General features: G+C 42.4%; 2 protein-coding genes across 2 annotated transcripts; both read left to right on the top strand.

The window, feature by feature from the left end:
• The first annotated feature begins 806 nt into the window (after window positions 1-806).
• LOC306909369 (uncharacterized protein) lies at window positions 807-10,500 on the top strand. The gene is made up of 2 exons (XM_079482980.1): window positions 807-1,056; window positions 7,311-10,500. The coding sequence occupies exons 1-2, from the start codon at window positions 864-866 to the stop codon at window positions 7,904-7,906; spliced, it is 789 nt and encodes a 262-aa protein (XP_079339106.1). The 5' UTR covers window positions 807-863; the 3' UTR covers window positions 7,907-10,500.
• A 1,034-nt stretch (window positions 10,501-11,534) lies between these two features.
• Window positions 11,535-21,107, top strand: thop1 (thimet oligopeptidase 1). The gene is made up of 13 exons (XM_079482979.1): window positions 11,535-11,649; window positions 12,530-12,736; window positions 13,316-13,464; window positions 14,982-15,089; window positions 15,173-15,275; window positions 15,438-15,598; window positions 15,709-15,844; window positions 15,946-16,312; window positions 16,432-16,633; window positions 17,462-17,648; window positions 17,953-18,081; window positions 19,573-19,709; window positions 19,904-21,107. Exons 1-13 carry the CDS (start codon window positions 11,637-11,639, stop codon window positions 20,063-20,065), a joined length of 2,061 nt encoding a protein of 686 aa, XP_079339105.1. The 5' UTR covers window positions 11,535-11,636; the 3' UTR covers window positions 20,066-21,107.
• Window positions 21,108-21,698: the final 591 nt, after the last annotated feature.

The following is a 21,698-nucleotide window of genomic DNA, read 5'->3' as shown; positions in this document are numbered from 1 at the left end:
AAATAAGAATGTTGCTGTCATATATGGTTCTCCTATGTTCAATGTGAAAAAAGTGAACTAAGGCCTCAAACCAACGTTGTTTATCATCACAAACCCAAAAGAACACACCACTACACCATTTGGCATATTGGATAGGCCTACTGGAACCTAAAGAACATCAAGGCTAGATTGTAGCCACGTTATAGCAGGGGTTGCGTTATCCGAGAGCTGATAATGTAGCTATCAGATACAATTCCCCCTGTTTTCCATGTGATGGAAAGCTGATACTTGTCTCACATTTACACTGCCGACTCTCAAATCCAAAAGAAGTAGGTTCCCAGAGTTGTATGCTTATATATGACAACTAAGAATGATGCTGTCACATAAGTTTCCCCTGTGTTCGATGAGAACAAAAGTTATCTCAGGCCACAAACCAATTTTCCATTTTCAACAATTTGCATATGAAAATTAAAATATAATCCCTTTATTTATTATGGTCTATTGCAAGCCATACATTTTGTGGGTATTATGCTGCTGATTTATGTATTTGTACTCACAGAAATCCAACAATGGTGTCTCTCAAAAACTGCCCTTTTTAGTCACATTCATAACACTTTGAATTCCCTCATCTTAAAGAGAAAACGTGCATAGTGATATAATGCTATTTTTGACTATTTTTTCATCTGGGGTTTAGGAAAGTAGTATAGATGATTCGACATAATGGTAATAAATACATTCTCTGAAAGTTTATTTTTTGACTGCTCGACTTCTGGTGTGACGTTTGTTTCAGCCTAAAGGGGGCGCTGTGATCCGAACCATGTATTCGCATTGCTGACGTTGTTCAGAAAGTACACGAAGAAGACAGAGTTGGCGAAAACATCAACATGGTTGAGCTAGTGTCTATCCACTCATTTTTAATAAAGCGTATGATGGCAGTTGCCGAAGAAATATTCGACACTGTTAAAGAAAATATTATTGTATATCAGACGGAAATAGAGCGTTTGAAGGAGGAAAACCGCTCTCTGAAGAGCACACTGTACTACACGAGGAACTGGAACCGAGTAAAAACAAGCAATGGTCAGTAACACATTAAATAATAATAAACAGCAACAATATATTTTAAAATTATGTTAGTGATTGTTCTTCTCACAAAGTAATATACACGTTGGCTAATATAAGCCATCGTCGTTTTAACACCAATACTGTACTTGACAACAAATACTGTGTTGTATAGTTACCGCACTTCTCTCTCACTTAAAGGGTCTTGCTAAATGTAGAAATCTAGAGTAGTGTATGTAAGTGATGAAATATATATATTTTGTTTTGGAGTGAACTCTTGTGAGGTGGATGTTGTGTTCAGTTAAACAGCGTATGGAATATATGCGGTTTCTGCAGCAACAACATCAACGTTAGTTTTACTTCCGGTAGACATCCTCACATAACGTCTCCGGTTACTTTCGTAACCTCGGTTCCCTGAGAAGCGGGAACGAGACATTGCGGAGACCGCATATGAAACTCCTCCTCTTTTTCACTTTTCCTGAAGTCCTATAGGATAACGCCAGTAAAAACTGGCCAATTGTCGCAAGACATGCACAGTATGCAAATACTGACGAGTCTAGACAGTATAATTACAGTGCATGTGACGACAATCCTCAGAATCTACGATAGAACGCCCGACCGGTGATAAGCGGCGAACACGACGATCTACGCAATGTCTCGTTCCCGCTTCTCAGGGAACCGGGGTTACGAAAGTAACCGGAGACGTTCCCTTTCGAGAGCGGTCACTTCGACATTGCGGAGACCGCATATGGAACGGTAGTACAATCCCGCCGTGAGAGCTAGCAAAAACAGCCCGATAACTGGGATAACAAGCACACAGTATGCAGAGCAGACAAATCAACCATACGCGAGGTCGCCCCAAGCGTTAACCGCTGATTGGCTGAAACCGGCCTATGAACTGCTAGATCACTGAGCACGCCAATGAACTGCTAGATTGGTCTTTTGTCACATTTGCATATCCAAACCCAACGAATGCAGCGGGCTGCGCTGAACAGGGCAGACACCACAGCAGTAGAACTAGCACGGAATCCCGGGCGATATAATAGCGAACATAAGTACACCAAGCACAGTGTAAACAGCAATGCGGCAACAACTGTGTAGCACAATACATTACAAGGTAGAAGATAAAGCTTAATCAGCACTCACCGAGAGGACTTGAGAAGCCAACGAGGACACATCCAATCTGTAGAACCTGACGAAAGTATTCTGAGAAGACCAGCCAGCTGCACAGCATAATGTCCTGAATAGATGTGCCCTTAGACCAGGCCCACGAAGAGGCGATAGCCCTAGTCGAATGAGCTCTGATACCGAAGGGGCAGTTCTGACCCTGGCTTTCGTACGCCAAGGTAATAGCGTCCACTACCCAGTGAGAGAGCCTCTGTTTTGAGACAGCCCGGCCTTTAGTACCCCCACCAAAACAAATAAAGAGCTGCTCCGACTGCCGAAACCCGGCCGTGCGATCTATGTAAGCCCGCAAGCCTTACCGGGCAGACCGCTCTCTGAGCGTTAGCATCCTGCGAGTCTGACGACTCGGAAGACAAGGCGGGCAAAGAAAAGACCTGAGCTCTAAAAGGGGTAGACATGGACTTTGGCACATAACCTGATTTTGGCCGGAGAGAGTGACGCTGCAGTCGCCGGGTCCAAAATGAATGAAATCAGCGCCGACTGAGAGCGCTTGTAAATCCCTTATGCGCTTAGCCGAAGCAAGGGCGAGAAGGAGAACGGTTTTTAGAGTGAGCTCTCTTAAAGAAGCCGCGTCCAAGGCTCGAAAGGGGGAGAAGAGAGAGCCTTCAACACCAGCGCTAAGTCCCAAGGCGGTACCGAAGGGGTTCGCGGGGGGAAAAGTCTCCTCGCTCCTCTGAGGAATCTGACCACCAGCATGTGCCTACCAATCGATTGCCCATCAACCGGGGAACGAAACGAGGCGATAGCCGCTACGTAAATCTTCAGCGTTGACGGGAGGCCGCCGTTGTCCAGCCGGTGCTGCAGGAAAGATAAAATATCAGACACGGGGCAAGACGCCGGGTCGATATTGTTACTGCTGCACCATTTAGCAAACACCCCCCATTTTAGGGCGTATAAACGTCTGGTAGACGGCGCACGAGACCCCGAAATAGTATCCAGCACACGCTGAGGGAGTGCAGTTAGAATCCCCGAAGCGGCCAGGCATGGAGGTTCCACAACTCTGGGCTGGGGTGCCATATCGTGCCGTTCACTTGGGACAACAGGTCTCTCCTGAGGGGAATCCGCCACGGTGGTGCCGTCAACAACTCCCTCAGGTCCGGAAACCATGGTTGATTCGGCCAAAACGGAGCGACAAGAATCACCGACGCCGACTCCTCTCTGATTTTGCACAGCACTAGTGGTAAAATCTTCACCGGAGGAAACGCGTAAAGCCGAACGACCGGCCAACGCACCGTCAGCGCGTCGCTCCCCATGGGGGAGTGGATCAGCGAGAAATACAACGGGCAGTGTGCGTTCTCACTTGTCGCGAATAGATCCACTTCCGCCTTCCCGAAGCGTTCCCAAATTAACAGGACTATGTCGGGATGAAGCCTCCATTCCCCGTGCGGAAGACCCTCCCTCGAAAGCATGTCCGCTCCACGGTTCAGATGACCGGGGATATGCGCTGCTCTGATAGAGAGTATATGCCGATCTGCCCACAGTAGGAGACCCGCCGCCTGTTTGAAAAGAGCTCCGGAACGGAGCCCTCCCTGGCGATTTATGTACGAAACCACAGACATGTTGTCGGTGCGAATCAGAACATGTTTCTGCTCCAGCCTCGACTGGAAAGTATGAAGAGCTAGACACACCGCCTTTAGCTCCAAGCGATTTATGTGCCATTTCCTCAGAGACTGTGACCAAAGGCCGGATGCCGGCATGCCCTCGCACACCGCGCCCCATCCCGAGGACGACGCATCTGTCGTTACGACTGTGCGTCTCGTCACCAGCCCCAGGGGAACTCCCCGACAGAACATGCTCGGGTCGCGCCACGGACTCAGGGCGCCGAGGCAGCTGAGTGTAACCGGGACTCGCGCCCGACCCGAGGACCATGCTCTCCATGGAACCCGAGCCTTCAGCCAGAACTGTAGTGGTCGCATGTGCAGAAGACCTAGGTGGCAGACCGCCGACGCTGACGCCATGAGACCCAAAAGCCTCTGGAACTCCCTCAGGGGAACAGACCGGCCCGGCCTGAGTAAATGTAGAGCTGAAGAGATGGACTCCGTCCGCTCTGGGGAGAGGCGAGCGCGCATCTCCGCTGAGTCGAAACACACCCCCAGATACGTTATAGACTGACTCGGCGTGAGTTTGCTCTTCTGCATGTTCACGCGCAGCCCCAGGGATGTCAAGTGACAAAGCAGCATCTGCGTGTGACCGACTAGCGCCTTCTGAGAGTGGGCTAAAATCAGCCAATCGTCCAGATAATTGAGAATGCGCATTCCGCTCGCTCTGAGAGGGGAAAGCGCCGCGTCCACGCACTTCGAGAATGTGCGCGGAGCTAATGCCAGCCCGAATGGGAGGACAGCAAATTGGTACGCTGAATCCTCGAATGCGAATCGCAGGAACCTTCGGTGGCGCTTGGCTATCTGAACATGAAAGTACGCATCCTTCAGATCTACGGATACAAACCAGTCCCCGGGGCGCACTTGTGCCATGATCTGTTTTAGAGTTGTCATTCTGAACGCTCGCTTGTGAAGCGCTCGGTTGACGGGTCTCAAGTCCAGAATCGGACGCAGACCACCATCTCTCTTGGGCACTACAAAATACCGGCTGTAAAACCCGCTTTCCCGCTCGTACGGAGGGACACGCTCGATCGCTCCTTTCGCGAGCAGGCTGCAGATTTCCTGCCTCAACACAGGCGCGTTTTGCGCTGACGTAAGCGACGGGACCACACCGCTGAAGCGGGGAGGTCTGCGCCTGTACTGCAGGGCGTACCCGTGTTCTATCACGTTTAGTAGCCAAAGAGAGATGCCTGGAATGGCTTTCCACGCGTCCAGAAACAGACATAATGGCCGTATCTGATCGGGGGTTACCGTCAGCGGACCGTTTAGGGGAGCACGCTGGCCCAGCGAGGCTAAATGCACTGGCGGGAAAATAGCTCGCGCGTGAGAATCCACAGTCTCTCGCCTACGGGAGCGTCCGTGGACGAGGGAAGGCTGGTTATAGTTGTGACTAACTGCGGCTTCGCGATGCACCGTGGCAGGGCAAGGGACGCAGTATTGTGTGGGTGAGGGGGAAAGAGGTCCTCTTGAGAACAGGTATGTGTTTTTATTGCATTCACACAAACAACATTGCAATAATCGCCCGCAATCGCGGGGGAAAACTGTTGCAAACAGCGGCGTTTGGGGGCCGCCGGCACGCTCACGGATTCTCTCCTACTCTTCCCAGGTCCGTCAGGACGGCGGCTTGGCAGCCGAAATCGCTCCGCCGTTGTAGCGCGGACCTCTCGAGGCAGCACGTGACTCATGGCCTTGGCGCACTTTTGCGCCTCATCAAAACGCTCTATTACCGACTCCACGACGTCACCAAAGAGGCCGGAGGGAGTGATCGGTGCGTTCAGAAGGGAATTACGATCAGCGTCCTGTAGATCCACCAACGTAAGCCACAGATGACGGTTGAGGACGACCATGAACCCCATAGACCTGCCGATAGCTTGTGCGGTGCGCTTTGTAGCCATCAGAGCGAAGTCGGTCGCCGCCCTCAGATCCTTCGTGGCGTCCGCCTCCAGGCTGCTGCTATCCAACGACGGAAGGATCTTAGCCTGGAACACCTGCAGCACCGCCATAGAGTGCAAAGCGCAGGCGGCCTCGCCTGCGGCCGCGTAGGCTTTACCGGCAAGATGGGCGGTAAACCTGCACGGTTTTGAGGGCAGGCCTGGGTCCGAGCCCAACGAGGTGGTGGAAGGGCACAGATGAGCAGCGAGGGTCTCCTCGACGGGTGGCATGCGCACGTAACCGTGGGCTTCAGCCCCGACCACGTGGGCGAACATGGCCGGCGTAGCATCGTGAACGCGCGCCGACCGAGGCGCAGACCAGGATTTCACCACATGCTCGTGAACGTCTGGGAAAAACGGCGCTCTCCTCTTTGGCGTGGTCCGGCGGCGGCTCGCCTTAAAGTACCAGGAGTCGAGCTTACTTTTTGCCGGCTCTTCAGGTGGATCCCAGGCAATGTCGAGCTCGCTTACGGCCTTCTCGAGAACCCTTACGAACTCCTCGTGGAGGTCCGGGGGGCTCTCTGGATCGGAACGATCCCGCTCCGATCCTGCCCAGTCCTCGTTCGAGACGGACATGGAGTCATCATCCTCCTCGCCGCCGAAAGAAACGGCGTCCGCGATGGAAGGTTGGGGACGAAGGCTCTCGTCCACATAGAGGACTGGGGAAAGAGGTGACGGCAGAGGACGGGGGCCCGGAGCCGGGTCGTCGCCGCCACCTCGCGGGGTGGGTGGACTCACCAGCGGTGAGCCTCGACCCTATGAGTCCACGAGCGATGTTCCTACGAGTCCTCAAGACACGCGCCGGCAGGTCCGCACAGTGCGCGCAATCAGACTCGCAGAATGCATCCTCCGCGTGAGCGAGGCCCAGGCAGGCAATGCAGTGCTCGTGAGTATCCTGCGGGCGGTGCCGATGGTGCCCGCGCAAAGACGACAGAATGAAGCCATCGGAAGCGGTGAAAGAAGTCCTAGTTGCGTCTTCAACGATGGCAGCGTGAAAAAGAAGATTCTGAGGATTGTCGTCACATGCACTGTAATTATACTGTCTAGACTCGTCAGTATTTGCATACTGTGCATGTCTTGCGACAATTGGCCAGTTTTTACTGGCGTTATCCTATAGGACTTCAGGAAAAGTGAAAAAGAGGAGGAGTTTCATATGCGGTCTCCGCAATGTCGAAGTGACCGCTCTCGAAAGGGAACCAATAACTGTTGAGTAGTTTAACTTAATTGAATACAGTTAATATACATTTAAATATGAATGTAAAATATTTTTATATAAATTATAGATAAAGTGCTATAATATAACCAAACACAGGCTGGGAGTAGTTAACTTCATGCCGGACATTTGTGTTTATATAAAACTGTATACAAAACAAGAAACACAAGAAGTCTTTAGATTTTTTCCAATGTTTAGTTAATTTATTTACCAACTGGTAAATACCAACTTTGCAACACTGGCCTCCAACAATCTCATGATTTTACACTAACAAGGTCAATATTGCCCAGTCCATATTGTTTCCTGCTGTAAACAGAACCTAATCTTATGCCACACGTCACACAGATAATCAAAGCATCGCTGCCGATGGACCCCTGCAACGTACACTGGGCTCAGAAATCTCAGATATCAATGTGCAGACGGAGCTGACCACTGGGTTCTCCCATGAGCCTGCGAGTCAAGCTTCTGAGGATTGGAACAAAGAACTTGAACCCATTGAGTGCTTCACACAGCAGCCAGAGATTGTGGTGGAAAATGAAGACATTGGTGATTTCAATACGCAAAGATCTGTCCCAATTAAACAAGAGTTCAGTATTGATCAGGTCAGTCAATTAAACTTGCCTGAAGTGGAAAATGGCAATATGAGTGATGGTGACATCACCAAAAACGGAAAAGCACGGCAGACAGGTACGATGGCATGCAACATTTGTGGCAAGTCATTTCGCAGCAAGAAATGCTTGCGGATACACCAGGTAGTCCACCAGAACGAGAGACCTTTCAGCTGCGATTCCTGTAGGTGGCGCTTTAAATTGAAAAGCCACTTGAATGAACACAAGAGACTTCATACGGGTGATTATCGCTATACATGCCCAAAGTGTGGAAAAGGTTTCTCTCGGTCAAATCTTGTCAAATTGCACCTTAAAAGCTATCATTCATCATGATTGGTGATTACACTTTGCCCCAACCAAACATGATAGAAGGACAATCAATAATATGAATCTTTTCTGCTCTTTAATTTATGAGTTTCTGTCACAAACTTGTGACAACCATATGTTGCTGTGTTAGTTTCTAAAGTTTTATCCATTCCTCTCAAAAGACCTTTTAGTAGGCATTGTGTTATGCCTCATTTTTGTGTTCAGACTTGAATTTTGGATCAAACCATATTAAAGACAGAATTTTGTCATGAAACATCTGGTTAGGACACTGTGTTAATCATATTTTTTATGAATGATGTATTTTATTTTACTTGTCTATTATAAGATGTCCTTGAATATTTTGCATTTTTACATGCATTTTTATTGTCGCTCTTAATCATACTCCTTATTACTGCTTTTATTATAACTCTTAATCCTTCAGAAGTTCAAGAATTCAACATTTCTGTGAAAATATTTGATACTTTAACATGCAGCTGTTTTTATGTTTGTAAATAAAACATTATAACGTAAGTGAGATTTACTCGTTGTTTAATAACATTATATTTAAACATTCAAATACTTTGTTGACAAAAGTTTTAGGGATTTAAATATTGGGTGAATATGTATTTTTTAATCATAGTTTATTCTTTTTAATGAACTTTTCTCAAGTTGCAACAGCTGCCAGATTTTAAGGAGTAGCTCCAAATGTGGAAACATGCCCAGGATGGCAGCTGGTTTGCAAAGGACAGTTTAGAAATTAGGGATGCATCGATTACCGAATTCCACTATTAACCACGTTTAAAAACGTCACAGCAAATTTATCGGAAAAAGTAGTCTCAACTCAATTATGTTCCTTCCTCCAAAGGAATGACGTCAATTAAAATTTCCAGTCTAGATGCAGAGCACATCACAGTAAAGAGACTGCTTTGATCACAGTTACAAATTATCTGCTTTTGGCGTCTGGCCGACGTTGTATCTCCTTAATGGTGTTGCTAGACATTGGTGCTGTATTCCACACCATTGACCGCAGCACACTAGATTTAAAAATTACATCGGCATTAAGGGAATATCTTTGAAATGGTTTAAATCTTATTTATCCGACTGTTGTCAATATGTAGCAATAAACACTGAGGTGTCATGCAAATCGCAAGTCCAGTACGGTGTACCACAGGGCTCAGTCTTAAGGCCTATCATTTTCGCATCAGACATGCTACCTCTAGGTTATATAATAAAGCGGCACAGAGTAATGCTGATGATGATGTTACGTAACTTTATATTTCCTAGAATCCTAATGAAACACAGCAATTCCATCAAATAATGGAATGCATTGTCGATATAAAAGCCAGAGGACTAAAAATATTAACTATTAAAGGACGTTCCATAAAACCCTATAGGGGTAGACTATAGTCGTCAGCAAAGAATCTCTGCGTTTTATACGATAGTACATTTGAGAACCATGTCGTCGACACCTGTAAAATAAAATAAAAATCTAAACAACGTCATATGCTGTAACTTTCAGATGCAGAGAAGTTCATACATTAATGACATCAATACTTACTATAATGCACTATTAGGTGGTTGCCCTGCATGCTTATTACAAAAACTCCAACTGGTCCATCACGCGGCAGCTCGAGTGGATAATGAAGGAAGCTGTGATTTGACACGTCTTCACTACAAACTTTCGGCTGCTATAAGATTATTATTGATTATCTTAAATCAAAAATATTGTTTGCCTTGTTGTGCAAGCACTGTCAAGCTTGTGCTGAGGCTGCAGCTTTTGTGCCAGAGGGGAACTCGGAGTGCTTTGTGTGTGGATGTGTCTGAATCTGTGTGTCAGTCTGGCGTTTTCACCTTTTTTTGTTATTACTTGTATAATCTTATGTTTTGCCTATAGTCAATATTCCTTGTAGCCTACAGCTGCTTTTAATGAAAAATGTAAAAAGCGTTATATAAATAAAGTTGACTTGACTTAATCGTAAAGGCTCCGTTACACCTCGTGTTTATGTTGCACAGATCAGAACTGTTCCAACATGCATAGTAGTGTATTTTTAGCCTTAAGTTAACGGAGTTGCACATCAGATGAGAAACGTTACGTCGAGCACGGCTGACAAGATGCGTACATTCTATGCGCAAGCTCAAATTCAAAGTCTACTCCTGATGCAAGTTGAAGCAATTTAACTTTTTTTTATGTTATTATTTCACGAATATTCTGTATTTCAGGTTGATTAATCCAATATTGTTTGCTTTGAACTAAATCAGCGGTGAAACAAAATGCAAGTTATTCGTACACACTAGCTCTTAAAGGGACAGCAGCATAAAAATGCTCATCAAAAAACCATGAAAAAACACCCTGTGCTCCTGACTCCTGACAAAAACCTTATGTTTTTGATCTATATGTTATTTATACTGTGAAGACTATGAAGTATTATTATACATTAGACTCATTTATTCAGTTTCTTGACCTGATAACAAGACCTGAAAATCACGGTTCATTTCATTTGAGTGTTTATTACATATATTTTAGCTATTGCTCATAATTTGATCATTTGTTAAAATTTCATTACTAACTGCACTGTATTTCCGAACAGTATAATCTACTCATTAAAAAAGCAAATGGTACTCAAAACTGTGAAAAAGGTCATTCATCTTTTTGTTAAGTGTTTTTAGATTAGAGTTCCAGGGACACAAAAATAAGAAGTCACTTAACTCAAAAAAATTTCAGTGATTGATCGGAAGGCATCACATTGGTAATGCTACAGCTGTAGTTGGCCGGTGTTTCTTCATGACAATATCGATAAAGTGAAACTCAAATGTAAATTTATCAAATGAAACGTTAAATATTTTGACTTTAGTATACTTATGTGTTTAGTATCCTTTACTCAAAAGCATTGAGTTATCACCTTAAATGTTTTGTGATAATAATTTTCTACAAATGTTTTGAGTTTTCTTAACTTATTGGGGTTTACAGTCTGGTTGACTATTATTATTAGAGTTAGGCTAATAGTTTTATGGTATTATGACTTGGGTAAAAAAACTAAACATTTATTATTCCTTTCTGTGGTGGGCAAGAAAACATTTTGCCAGGGCCAGAAAAATGTAGACATGAATCAATGCGTAAATTCAAGTGAAGTTCAAGTTTATTTTTAAAGCACATTTAAGCATGGACCAGGCCAACCAAAGTTCTGTAAAATTGGCAATAAAATATAAAAAATATATAAAAGTTTAAACAATAATAAAGACTATGATGATAAGAGGATATAAGCAACGCATCCATGCATAATAATGACGCAACCGTGATTAATCCTCATACTGTAATCGTTGCATCCCTAGAAATGTATAAATCAGTATATAGACAGCAGATTATATTAAAAACAGGCCAAAATGCAAGACAACTTTCCCACTGCTAAAATTGTCATACAGCTGAGTTTTCAATTCAATGTATAATATTTTCCCGACAACACCAACTATATTACATATTTATTTTATTGTTTTATTGCCTCGTGTTTTGTGAATAAGAAAATATGACCAAGCACATAAAATATGTGTAACAACTGTAAACAAAACACAAAATTACAATGCACTACACCACCATAAATAAAAAACGAACTACAGAAAGATTATTTTATGAAAGAGCAGAAGCACGCAGCCAATCACAATCGCCCCTCGTGGTCACGTGACGGGACCAGGAAGCCTGTAGCGGCTGTGAGCTTTTTTTGACGCGCTTCTGAGACACGTTGTGTTTGTGCTGACTGAACTAATGGCGCCTACAGGTAAGATACACATCATATCATGCTTAATATCGCCATACAATAATATAGCAGCCACAGATGTTTGGTTATGAAGTAAGGGGTACAGAATGCAGGTATTGTGTCTTGTAGCTCGTTAGCGCCGTGCGCTAATATTCAGTGAGTCATCTGGGTTGTTTTGGGTCAGCTGGTACCGCTCTCGTCTTCACTTCCGCCCTGCGGTACCGAGAAACTCAACCCGCGGCACTGATACTAACACAAACTCATTCATTACATTTGGGCCCAGGTTTCATAATGCGTGACGTGAATGTATCAACAACTGTTACATTTCATCTTAACCGTGTCGGGATTCGCTTTACATGCAGTTACAATGTGTCATCATGTTCAAGTACAGCAGGGTTTACTGGTTAGCCCCCTGAGATCCGGGGTCAGTTGCATAAACTTACTGAAAGTCTCACTGACTAGCAATTAGTTATGTGTAATATTAAGTCTTATTTGTCAGGTTTAAATTAGACCGTTCTATCTTTTTATGTAACTTATGACTTTAAGAAAAAAGATATGACTTAACTTGAAAGACTAGTCTAAGCCTTTTATGCAAATAGCCTGCAAACATATATCCGCTAAAGGGACAGTTCTCCCAAACATGAAAATTCTCTCATCAGCTTCTCACCCTCATGTTATCTCAAACGTGTATGACTTTCTTCTGCCGAACACAAAAGAAGATATTTTGATAACCAAACCATATCGGCCCCTGTTGCATGGACACAAAACCACTTTTCCAGACTTAAAATCACGAGCGTAGTTTTATGCCTATAATTGGGCAGTAATCGGTTAATGGGAATCATGTATTAAGCGTATAATAGGTGTGATGAATGCTGTCGCTTAACAAAGGTTGCATTTTCAGGTGAAGTTGTGTTTGGCTCCGGGGATCAGGTCTGTGCTGACAACAACTTGCGATGGGATTTAACTCCTGACCAGATCCACCAGCTTACCGATGAGCTTATTGCTAAAACCAAAAAGGTGTACGACACTGTGGGCGCCTTGGAATTGGCCAGCGTCAGCTATGAGAACACACTGAAAGCCCTCGCTGATGTAGAAGTGGACTACACAGGTACAAATACTTACTTTTGAAAAGATAGTATTTTTAACCTACACGAAAGGTTGATGGTATGTTGGTTTTAGGGTAAAGGCGAAAATGTGTCCGTCTCATTTCAGCTCAGAAACAAATTATTTTGAATGATACAAAAGAAGCACATCTTAAAAATGTCTTTCCATTCTATGACATTTACACCTTAACAGTTTGGTCCAGGATGACGATATAACTGTTGTAACTTTCCTCGCTTTCCTTCACCTTTTGTAAGCACTGCGGTACAAAATAGTCAGACTATGCAGGAAAGTTGTTCACAACATTCAGCACTTTTCACATAATGGCATGCTGACCAGACTGTGGACTGCGCTGTGCTTGACTATTGTTCAGCTGTTAGTCTCACTAAAATAATTCTACAATCATTCCAGTAAAACCGAAAAATGAAAATATGACGCAGCCACTTCTACGTTTCATTTCTTCATGCAATAGTTTATATCCTTATTGCTAAAGAAGCACAACACAATTTCAGCTGGTTTACAGTTTCATATCTGTTAGAGTGGCCAAAATGACCGAATTGAAATTCACTGCGCCTTTTTTTTGCAGTCCAGCGGAACATGTTGGACTTCCCTCAGCACGTGTCCTCTTGCAAAGATGTCCGCACGGCCAGCACTGAAGCTGATAAGAAGCTGTCAGAGTTTGATGTGGAGATGAGCATGCGGGAGGATGTTTATCGGAGAATTGTGGCTCTGGAGGTGAGCCGAGAGCAAACGTTAGATTTTCACTAACAGTTTTTCTGAACTGAGCTCTGACACCTGTTCACAAAATAAAGGGCCCAGCATAGTCCGAGCAAGTTGTGTTTTCGTTCTGCGTTTGGGGGTAAAACGAAGCTTGAAAATGCTGAGAGACGGTATACTGTTTTAAAACATTTCAATGTCCCTTTGTTTAGGTGGGGTATGGGCTGAGTAAGAAAATTAGCCGTCGTGCATGTAATCTCAAATAACAAACATGACAGCTGTTATACAAGAACAACAAATTTGTGTTTTATATGTATTTTGCCTTACATTGCTTGAATGTTTTTTTTACTCGAAACTATAACAGATACAAGAGGGCATTTTAAATGGATTTTTTACAACATCATCTTAATCCGCAGGTTTTTTTTTCCGGATTTTGGCTCGATTCAGCTTTGTAGTTTCCTAACTAATACATCACTTTCCATAAATTAATAATCATAAAAAACAGTCGAGGAATATGTGTGGAGTAATTATTTTGCATTTACGTAACGTTCTTTTTTTTTTTTTTTTTTAAATGTACTTTGCACATAAAATTAAACAATCCCGGAAAATATTTTCTCAGGATGATCCTAACTCTTTCCCCGCCAGCCTTTTAAAAAAAGAAATGTTGTCAGCCAACATTTTAACTAAATTTTGATGGCTCGCAGTACATTTTCTAACATTAATTTATGGACAAGCAATATATCAAACTAAATAAAATGTATTCTTCGATCTTCCTTTGTTCTTTTTTTATCACCCCTTAGTTGGGGGTAGGTTTCTTAAAAAATGCATCGCTTTGATTAATATGCTGAGATAATAAAAATGTTTTGGTCAAATACTCCACACAGATTAGACTCCGAACAATCATTAAAAACCGCTTCAGAGATTCTGTACTTTTCCCAAAGGTATGTAACAGCGCCACCTGCTGTACAACAGTGCAAAAACACAGAGTGTCGTAATACCGTTTGTCGTAATAACTCGTCTTTGGCAGGGAAACGGTTGATTTTTAAAGGACCATGAGATAATTTGTCAATGGCAGGGAAAGCATTAATAAGAACACGTGATGCTCAATACTTGAAACTCAAAATTAAACATCTGGCTTACAGCCGTTTGTGAAGATGTTTTTTTCGAAATCATGTCGCATGCGGTCGTTTTTCTATTTCGAATGTAATGTGCCGGGCCCTTAAAGGAATCGTTCTCCCACAAAATCTTCCTCATTGACTTTCCATAGTTTTGACAGATCAGTGTTTAATCATTTGAATCAGATGTAGAAGATAAATATTAAATAAAAGATATTAAATTCCTGCTGATCTGTGTTTCATGTCGGTAGAAGACAACATTATATCACATCGCAAAAATGTACATTTAAAGAAATTGCACCACATTAAGTTTTTTGTTAATTGCACAATCCTGGTTTAAATGATATAGTAAATGTGACTTTTTGGACACTATTCTATCCCTGATTATTCTATCCCTGATTTTTGGTTCCACGTTTACAGGAGAAGCTGTCAGATGATAGTTTGTCACCCGAAGCCAAGCGTTACATGGAGAGACTCATCAAGCTGGGCAAAAGAAACGGCCTCCATCTTCTAAAAGAGAAACAGGAGGTCAGCTGTCCGGATGTTTCGCTTGCTTGTGTAATAGTAGTGCATCTTTTGCCCAGAATTGTGTTTCATCTTCCCTGTAACAGGAGATCAAAAAGATCAAGAAGAAGCTGAGCAATCTGTGTATCGATTTCAACAAGCACCTGAACGAAGATACAACCAGCTTGAGTTTTTCTCGGGAGGAGCTCGGTGGGTAGTGTGGAGGATCGTTTGTCATCTTATTATAGTAAAGTGTAATTGTTTGCTTAAATGTTGTGTTTTGCAGAACACTACTTTTATTTTGTAGGAAGATTGTTTTTTTCTTTGGTTTTGATGAATGAGACGTGACGGTTGTTAATTGCTTTGCTATAGGGGGGCTCCCTGAGGATTTCCTCAACTCTCTGGAGAAGGATGAGTCTGGAAAGCTAAAGCTCACACTGAAGTACCCTCATTATTTCCCCACCATGAAGAAATGCTTCGTCCCAGAAACACGGAAGAAATTAGAAGAGGCCTTTAACTCGCGCTGCAAAGAGGTCAGAGATCTCAGAAATGCTTTCTGTCTGTCACACTGTCTGTTTTACTCAATGTTTAAAATATGAATCCAGTTGTCTTGACCTCTCGGTTGTAATGGTTCGTGCAATAGGAGAATTCTGCTATCCTGAAGGAGCTGGTGGAGTTGCGCTCTCAGAAAAGCAGCCTGCTGAGCTTCAACACGCACGCCGACTTTGTTCTTGAGATGAACATGGCCAAATCCTCCAAGAAGGTCGCTGCCTTCCTTGGTAATGACTAACAACGTTACTTCTAGATGAACATAATTTATCGTTCTCAGCTGTGTCATATTATTTAACCTTTATCTCAATATCTCCTATGTCCGCTGTAGAGGATCTGGCCCGTAAGCTGAAGCCCCTGGGTGAGGAGGAGAGGGCCGTCATGCTGAAGCTTAAGGAACAGGAGTATCAGAAGAGAAGCCTACCGTTCACCGGAGAGCTTCACGCATGGGACACACGCTACTACATGACCCAGGTGGAGGAGACCCAGTATGCTGTCGATCAGAACCAGCTGAAGGAGTATTTCCCCATGGAGGTGGTGACTCAGGGTCTACTGGGCATTTATCAGGAGCTGCTCAATCTAAACTTTCAGCAGGTGGAAGGTGCCCCCGTCTGGCATGATGATGTCACACTGTACTGCGTTAAGGATCGCACCTCTGGACAGGTCGTGGGGCAGTTTTATCTGGATCTGTTCCCCAGGTGAGAGCTTTGTAACTTTGACGTGTCTGTAATACAGTTACGTTAATCTAGAAATGGGACCGTTAAAAACTTCAACCCTAGTGTCGCTAAACGGACTCCTGGTTTCTTAATTTCTACAGAGAGGGCAAGTACGGCCATGCAGCATGTTTTGGCCTGCAGCCTGGCTGTTTGCTGTCGGATGGGACCAGACAGATGTCTGTGGCTGCCATGGTGGCTAATTTCAGCAAACCCACCGCAGACGCCCCGTCCCTGCTGCAGCATGACGAGGTGGAAACATACTTCCACGAGTTCGGTCATGTGATGCACCAGCTCTGTGCTCAGGTCTGCATTAAGTCCAGTGCTACTACAGTTTGCATTTTACTGCAGGGCTCGACATTAACGCTTGTCCGGGACAAGTGAATATTTTGTATGGTCAAGTGAGTTTTGTACCCGACTGGACAAGTAACTTAAAAAATATCAACAATGCGAAATATGTAGAATAATAAGAATATATGCATTAGACAGAGCTGCATGTTTGTGTGAAGTGCGTTTGTCGTGGTTGTGCTTGTTTGTGTGGGAAAATAATCAATGGCGCAGCGCATTGAGTCCATGTTATGTGAACTAGATGCGGAATCCTGTTATTTAAATGTCCTCTTGCTGTTCTGCGTGTCTGAGGGAATTATGTGCACAGTTTACAAATTTAGGTAGTCTAAAAATTATATGGCCCTAATTTACCCATCTGTATGTAACATTACTGTCTTTTGTCAGTTACCTGCCTATTCACGATGAACTGCACTTGCAGATTGTTTTTTAATGATGACAACAGATGATTTATACTTGTGCTACTACTGTTGGTCCTGTGCTACCAAACTTTAAATCTATCTAACACCAGTGCTATGTGCATAAAAAGTTAAATTACAGCCTTAACACTAATAATAATTACTGCTTGCTTTGTTTTATAGCAGTAACCGAGAGGAGGCCTAAAACCAAATTAAGGCGGCCAAAGTGGACACTAATTTAAATGCGTTGAAGAAATAGATTATTCAAATGAAATATATACTTTTTATCTTTGGACAAGTAATTTTTGTACTCGGACAAGTGAATGACAATGCTTAATGTCAAGCCCTGTATTGTTTTGGCCGTTTCACATAGCGTTGTGGTTTTTTTTAGGCTGACTTTGCCATGTTCAGCGGGACCCATGTGGAGCGAGATTTTGTGGAGGCACCATCTCAAATGTTGGAGAACTGGGTTTGGGAGAAGGAGCCACTGCAGCGCATGTCCAAACATTACAAAACAGGAAAGCCCATCCCAGAGGAGCTTCTGGACAAACTCATCAAGTCCAGACTTGCTAATACAGGTAAACGTAAAGATGGAAGATACAGTGGACTTTCTCACAAACAGAAGTGTACCTTAAATCACAATTGCTTCAACTCTAGTCCCTCATGTAAATATGGCTTAGTAAACTGGACATGTTATTGGTTCATTGAGAAAAAGTTAATGCTCTCATTTGGATAAAGCCACTACATAAGTAAATGCATATGTTTATTTTTTGATTATTATGAAACGAATTGGTTTGTTATTTCAAAGAAAAAATACCACAAATATAGTTATGTAATTGTTTGCTTCACGTATAAAATAACCCTTTCCTTACTGTTTATCAGGGCTGTTTAATTTGAGGCAGATTGTTCTGGCCAAGGTGGACCAGGCTTTGCACACTAAGACCGGGCTTGACCCCGCTATGGAATATGCCAAGCTCTGCCTGGACATCCTGGGAATTCCTGCCTCACCGGGTAAAATAAGAAATTGATTGACAATGTTTAAAGAGTAATGGGAATGTTTAATTTGAGACGGACCAAGTTGTTGTGCTAAAAAAAGAAATGAAATCAACCACACTTTCAATCAAACAGCGATTGGTGCCAAGTAGATTCAACATGTTTAACGTAAGCATTAAAACACCTAGCTTGCAAAAATGTATGCAACATATTTATTTAGTATACCAAATTGGCGATGTCAACCAAATTGGCATTGGACGGATACAGTAAAACATTGTGATGAACGATCACATCAGGGGGCGGGGCTTGGGTCCGCAGTTATATAGTCAGGTCAGTCTGTACAGCTCCAGCTTAAATGCCCCTTGGCCTTGTTCATATTTCTTCACAAACTGATTTGCAGCACAGAGCAGCGAGAGTCACGTGACGAAAGTGAAACCTTTGTTCTCTGTCAGCCATCGGCGTTGGACGATCTATTGTTTGATCTATCGGCCCAACTTAAAATAAGTCAACAACCTATCACAAGCACGTTTTTGAGTTAACTGTCTTAAGTCCACCCAACTTAAAAAATGATAAAAAGTCATTAGTTGTCACAACATAGTCAAGTTTACTTAATGAACAACAGAACAAATAATTTATAATATAATAAATTATAATAAATAATAAAACAAAACCAATTTTTGGTTGTTTTAACATAGAGTATATAAATTGATTCATTAAAAATAAACACATTTATTTGTCTTTTACTACAATTGTACATGTTTTCTGCCTCAAAGCAAAACTTTGATCAAATAACTCTTTAAACTGTTTGTGTTAAGTGCATTTATACCGATTGTGCCACTGTGTCATGCACTTACAACATTGAACACGCAAACCTCAACCATGGGAACAATCAAAAACCATCATTCATAAAAACCTCTGAACACAACAAATAACTAAGAGCAACAACAATATTTAAGCATAAATTTAGCCAGCAAAACTAAAAAAAACTTGACAGAATTGAACATCCTGCAATGCATTTTGGGAACTTTCAAACTCTTGTAATATTGTTTGTTCAGACTATATTGTTTTGCAAGTTGGGCAAACTTTGTGACGCATTTTGACCAAAAAACCTGAGAATCTAAGTCCAGTCAACAAAATAATCTTGATCAAGATGGGTAGGCTAATTTTATTTAATATATGCAAAACCATAATTTGCGTTTTAAGTTACTTTACTATCTTTGTAAAAAATCTAACTTGCAAAATGTTCTCCCTACAGTGTTGCTTTTATTAATGGAGTATGAACTGATTCATGCAAATGAGTCAGATATACCAAATTTTACTTCACTTAAATAAATCACAAACATAGTCTGACAAACGATTGATCGTCAAATTGAAAAGTAAAAATCTATTTGATCTTCACAATATTGCTGCAAATCATTCCCAGTACTATCCAGTACTAGCTTGATAAGGTTAAAGAGAGGATCTCGCACCGCATAATGTTCTTAAACCTTTGATTTCTGGTTTCTACAGGGACAAACATGCCTGCCACTTTTGGTCACCTGGCAGGAGGTTATGATGCTCAGTATTACGGTTACCTGTGGAGTGAAGTGTTTTCGATGGACATGTTCTACGCCCGTTTCAAACAGGAAGGCATCATGAACCCCAAGGTCAGTTAAACCTACAGTGATTGGCTCATATGGTAAATTTAGTGGTGATACTTTAAAATATGATAAAATATGTTTATTTATGTCAGTTTTTTTATTGTGCTCCAGTTTATACTTCTGTGTGATTTAAAACAAAAAAATGTATGTGATTTGTTGGTAAAAAAAAATTCTACTCTTCTCCCTGTATTTGTAAACAGGTGGGTCTGGACTACAGGAAGTGCATCCTGAAGCCCGGAGGCTCAGAGGATGCCGCCGACATGCTGAAGAAGTTCCTAGGAAGAGAACCTAAGGAGAATGCGTTCCTCTTGAGCAAAGGACTCACGGTGGAGGTGGAGCCTGGCACACCCTGTGCATGCTGACCGCTTAATAGCTAGAATGAGCCGTCGAAAACCTCAAGGACTGATAATTAACCTCATCATTCACTTATCAAAGCCTCTCCCATCCCTGCACTTCTCTAAACAGTTTTGACGAAATAAAAAAATTGTATCAAAAACTGTCTAAAAACATGGAACAAAAACTAAATGATGTCTTGACTCTTGTTGTGGAATTTTCTTATTCCTTAATCAAGGTGAGTTTGATATACTTTAGACAAATGCAACACACAGCGAGCATGAGTTACCTTGCAAGGTATTTTATATTTTATTGACATTCAGTCTGCATCACAAGCATGGATACAAAAAATATGTCGCCATCTCTTATCTTCAACAGAACCTCTTGGTCTTTGCTCAAGGGCAAAGGAGCTGACTGGTCTGCCACGTAGCAAAACATTTCTAAGGAATTTAACAACAACAGGATAGTCGTGAATCAATTTTTACAGCGAATAGAGTGAAGAAACCCACTTCATGAAAATTTCCACCACACTCTTTATTTTTTTTTGGAAATGTTGCCAGTGTAATGAAATCTCTAGAGGGATTTTGGAGGTGTTGCCCTTATGCGGTGATGACATAATATGGAGAGTCACATACATGGTACCATCTGTGTGATACTCAACATGTAACCAGGAACATTTATTGAGTGATTCTTACAAAATAAAATGGATCCAGGTCACATCTCATCCTAAACTCAAATGAATGCAGAGTACAATTAATGTTAAATCATTGTTGGTAATTACTTTTGTAACATTGCTTCAAGATTAAGTCAGTTTTATTTGCTTTCTGCGTTAATTGTTTTTTTTGTGGAAAAAACATTTAGATCTTTTTTGTGCAATCGGGATTTTTTTGTCAATATTCATCTATATTATTACAATTCCGTAGCAATACTCAAAGTCATTTTGACAATGTGGTAATATAGGTATGATGAGAAATTTAAATGTAAGAAATATAAATATGACTTTGGCATGTGCTTGACAGGTTGCGCGATATATGCACCCTATTAAAAATAGAGGTTTTAGTTATTCGTCTCAATAGCTTGTTGCATATTTATTGCACAATCTTGCCTTGGACAAATTCAGTTTTGATACCGACTGAAAGCATAAACCTGTCAGCCGATTCCTCAGTGACTAGGCTGAAGTTATTCTCTCTCAGGACTGAGCACATTAGAGACGCACGAAACAAACAACACTGTGTAACAATTATCACATTCACAAGCAAAATCACCTGCACCTCTGGGGCTGAGTTAAGCAGCAATGCTCTTTCACACAAATGCATTTGAATTAGGCTTATATTTTGGTTAGAGTAAACATTTAGTGATTTGACTGATATAATGTGTAATGAAAAGCAACAGTTTGTGCACGTCTACACTTTAGGTTAATTAAACATGGAGCAGCTGCTGGTGGATCTCTGGGGTCTGATCTCTGCCTCAGGCAGGGGCTCGTAAACACCAGTTCTCTCTCGACGTTACTGATCTCAGTGGATAAAATGACGGTTACAGAAGAGAAAAAAACAAATGAGGTTGGGTGCACAACAAGAGAGACACTTTACAGTACGTACAGTGGGATCCTGTGGAAAAACTTAATTTTTTCATCATAAATATTTAGATTTCCAAAATGTTTTA

The sequence above is a fragment of the Barbatula barbatula genome, assembly GCF_947034865.1.
Source record: "Barbatula barbatula genome assembly, chromosome: 20".
NCBI classification, from domain to species: Eukaryota; Metazoa; Chordata; class Actinopteri; order Cypriniformes; family Nemacheilidae; genus Barbatula; species Barbatula barbatula.
Note: the sequence above shows the minus strand (reverse complement) of the source record. Positions and strands in the feature narration are given on the sequence as shown.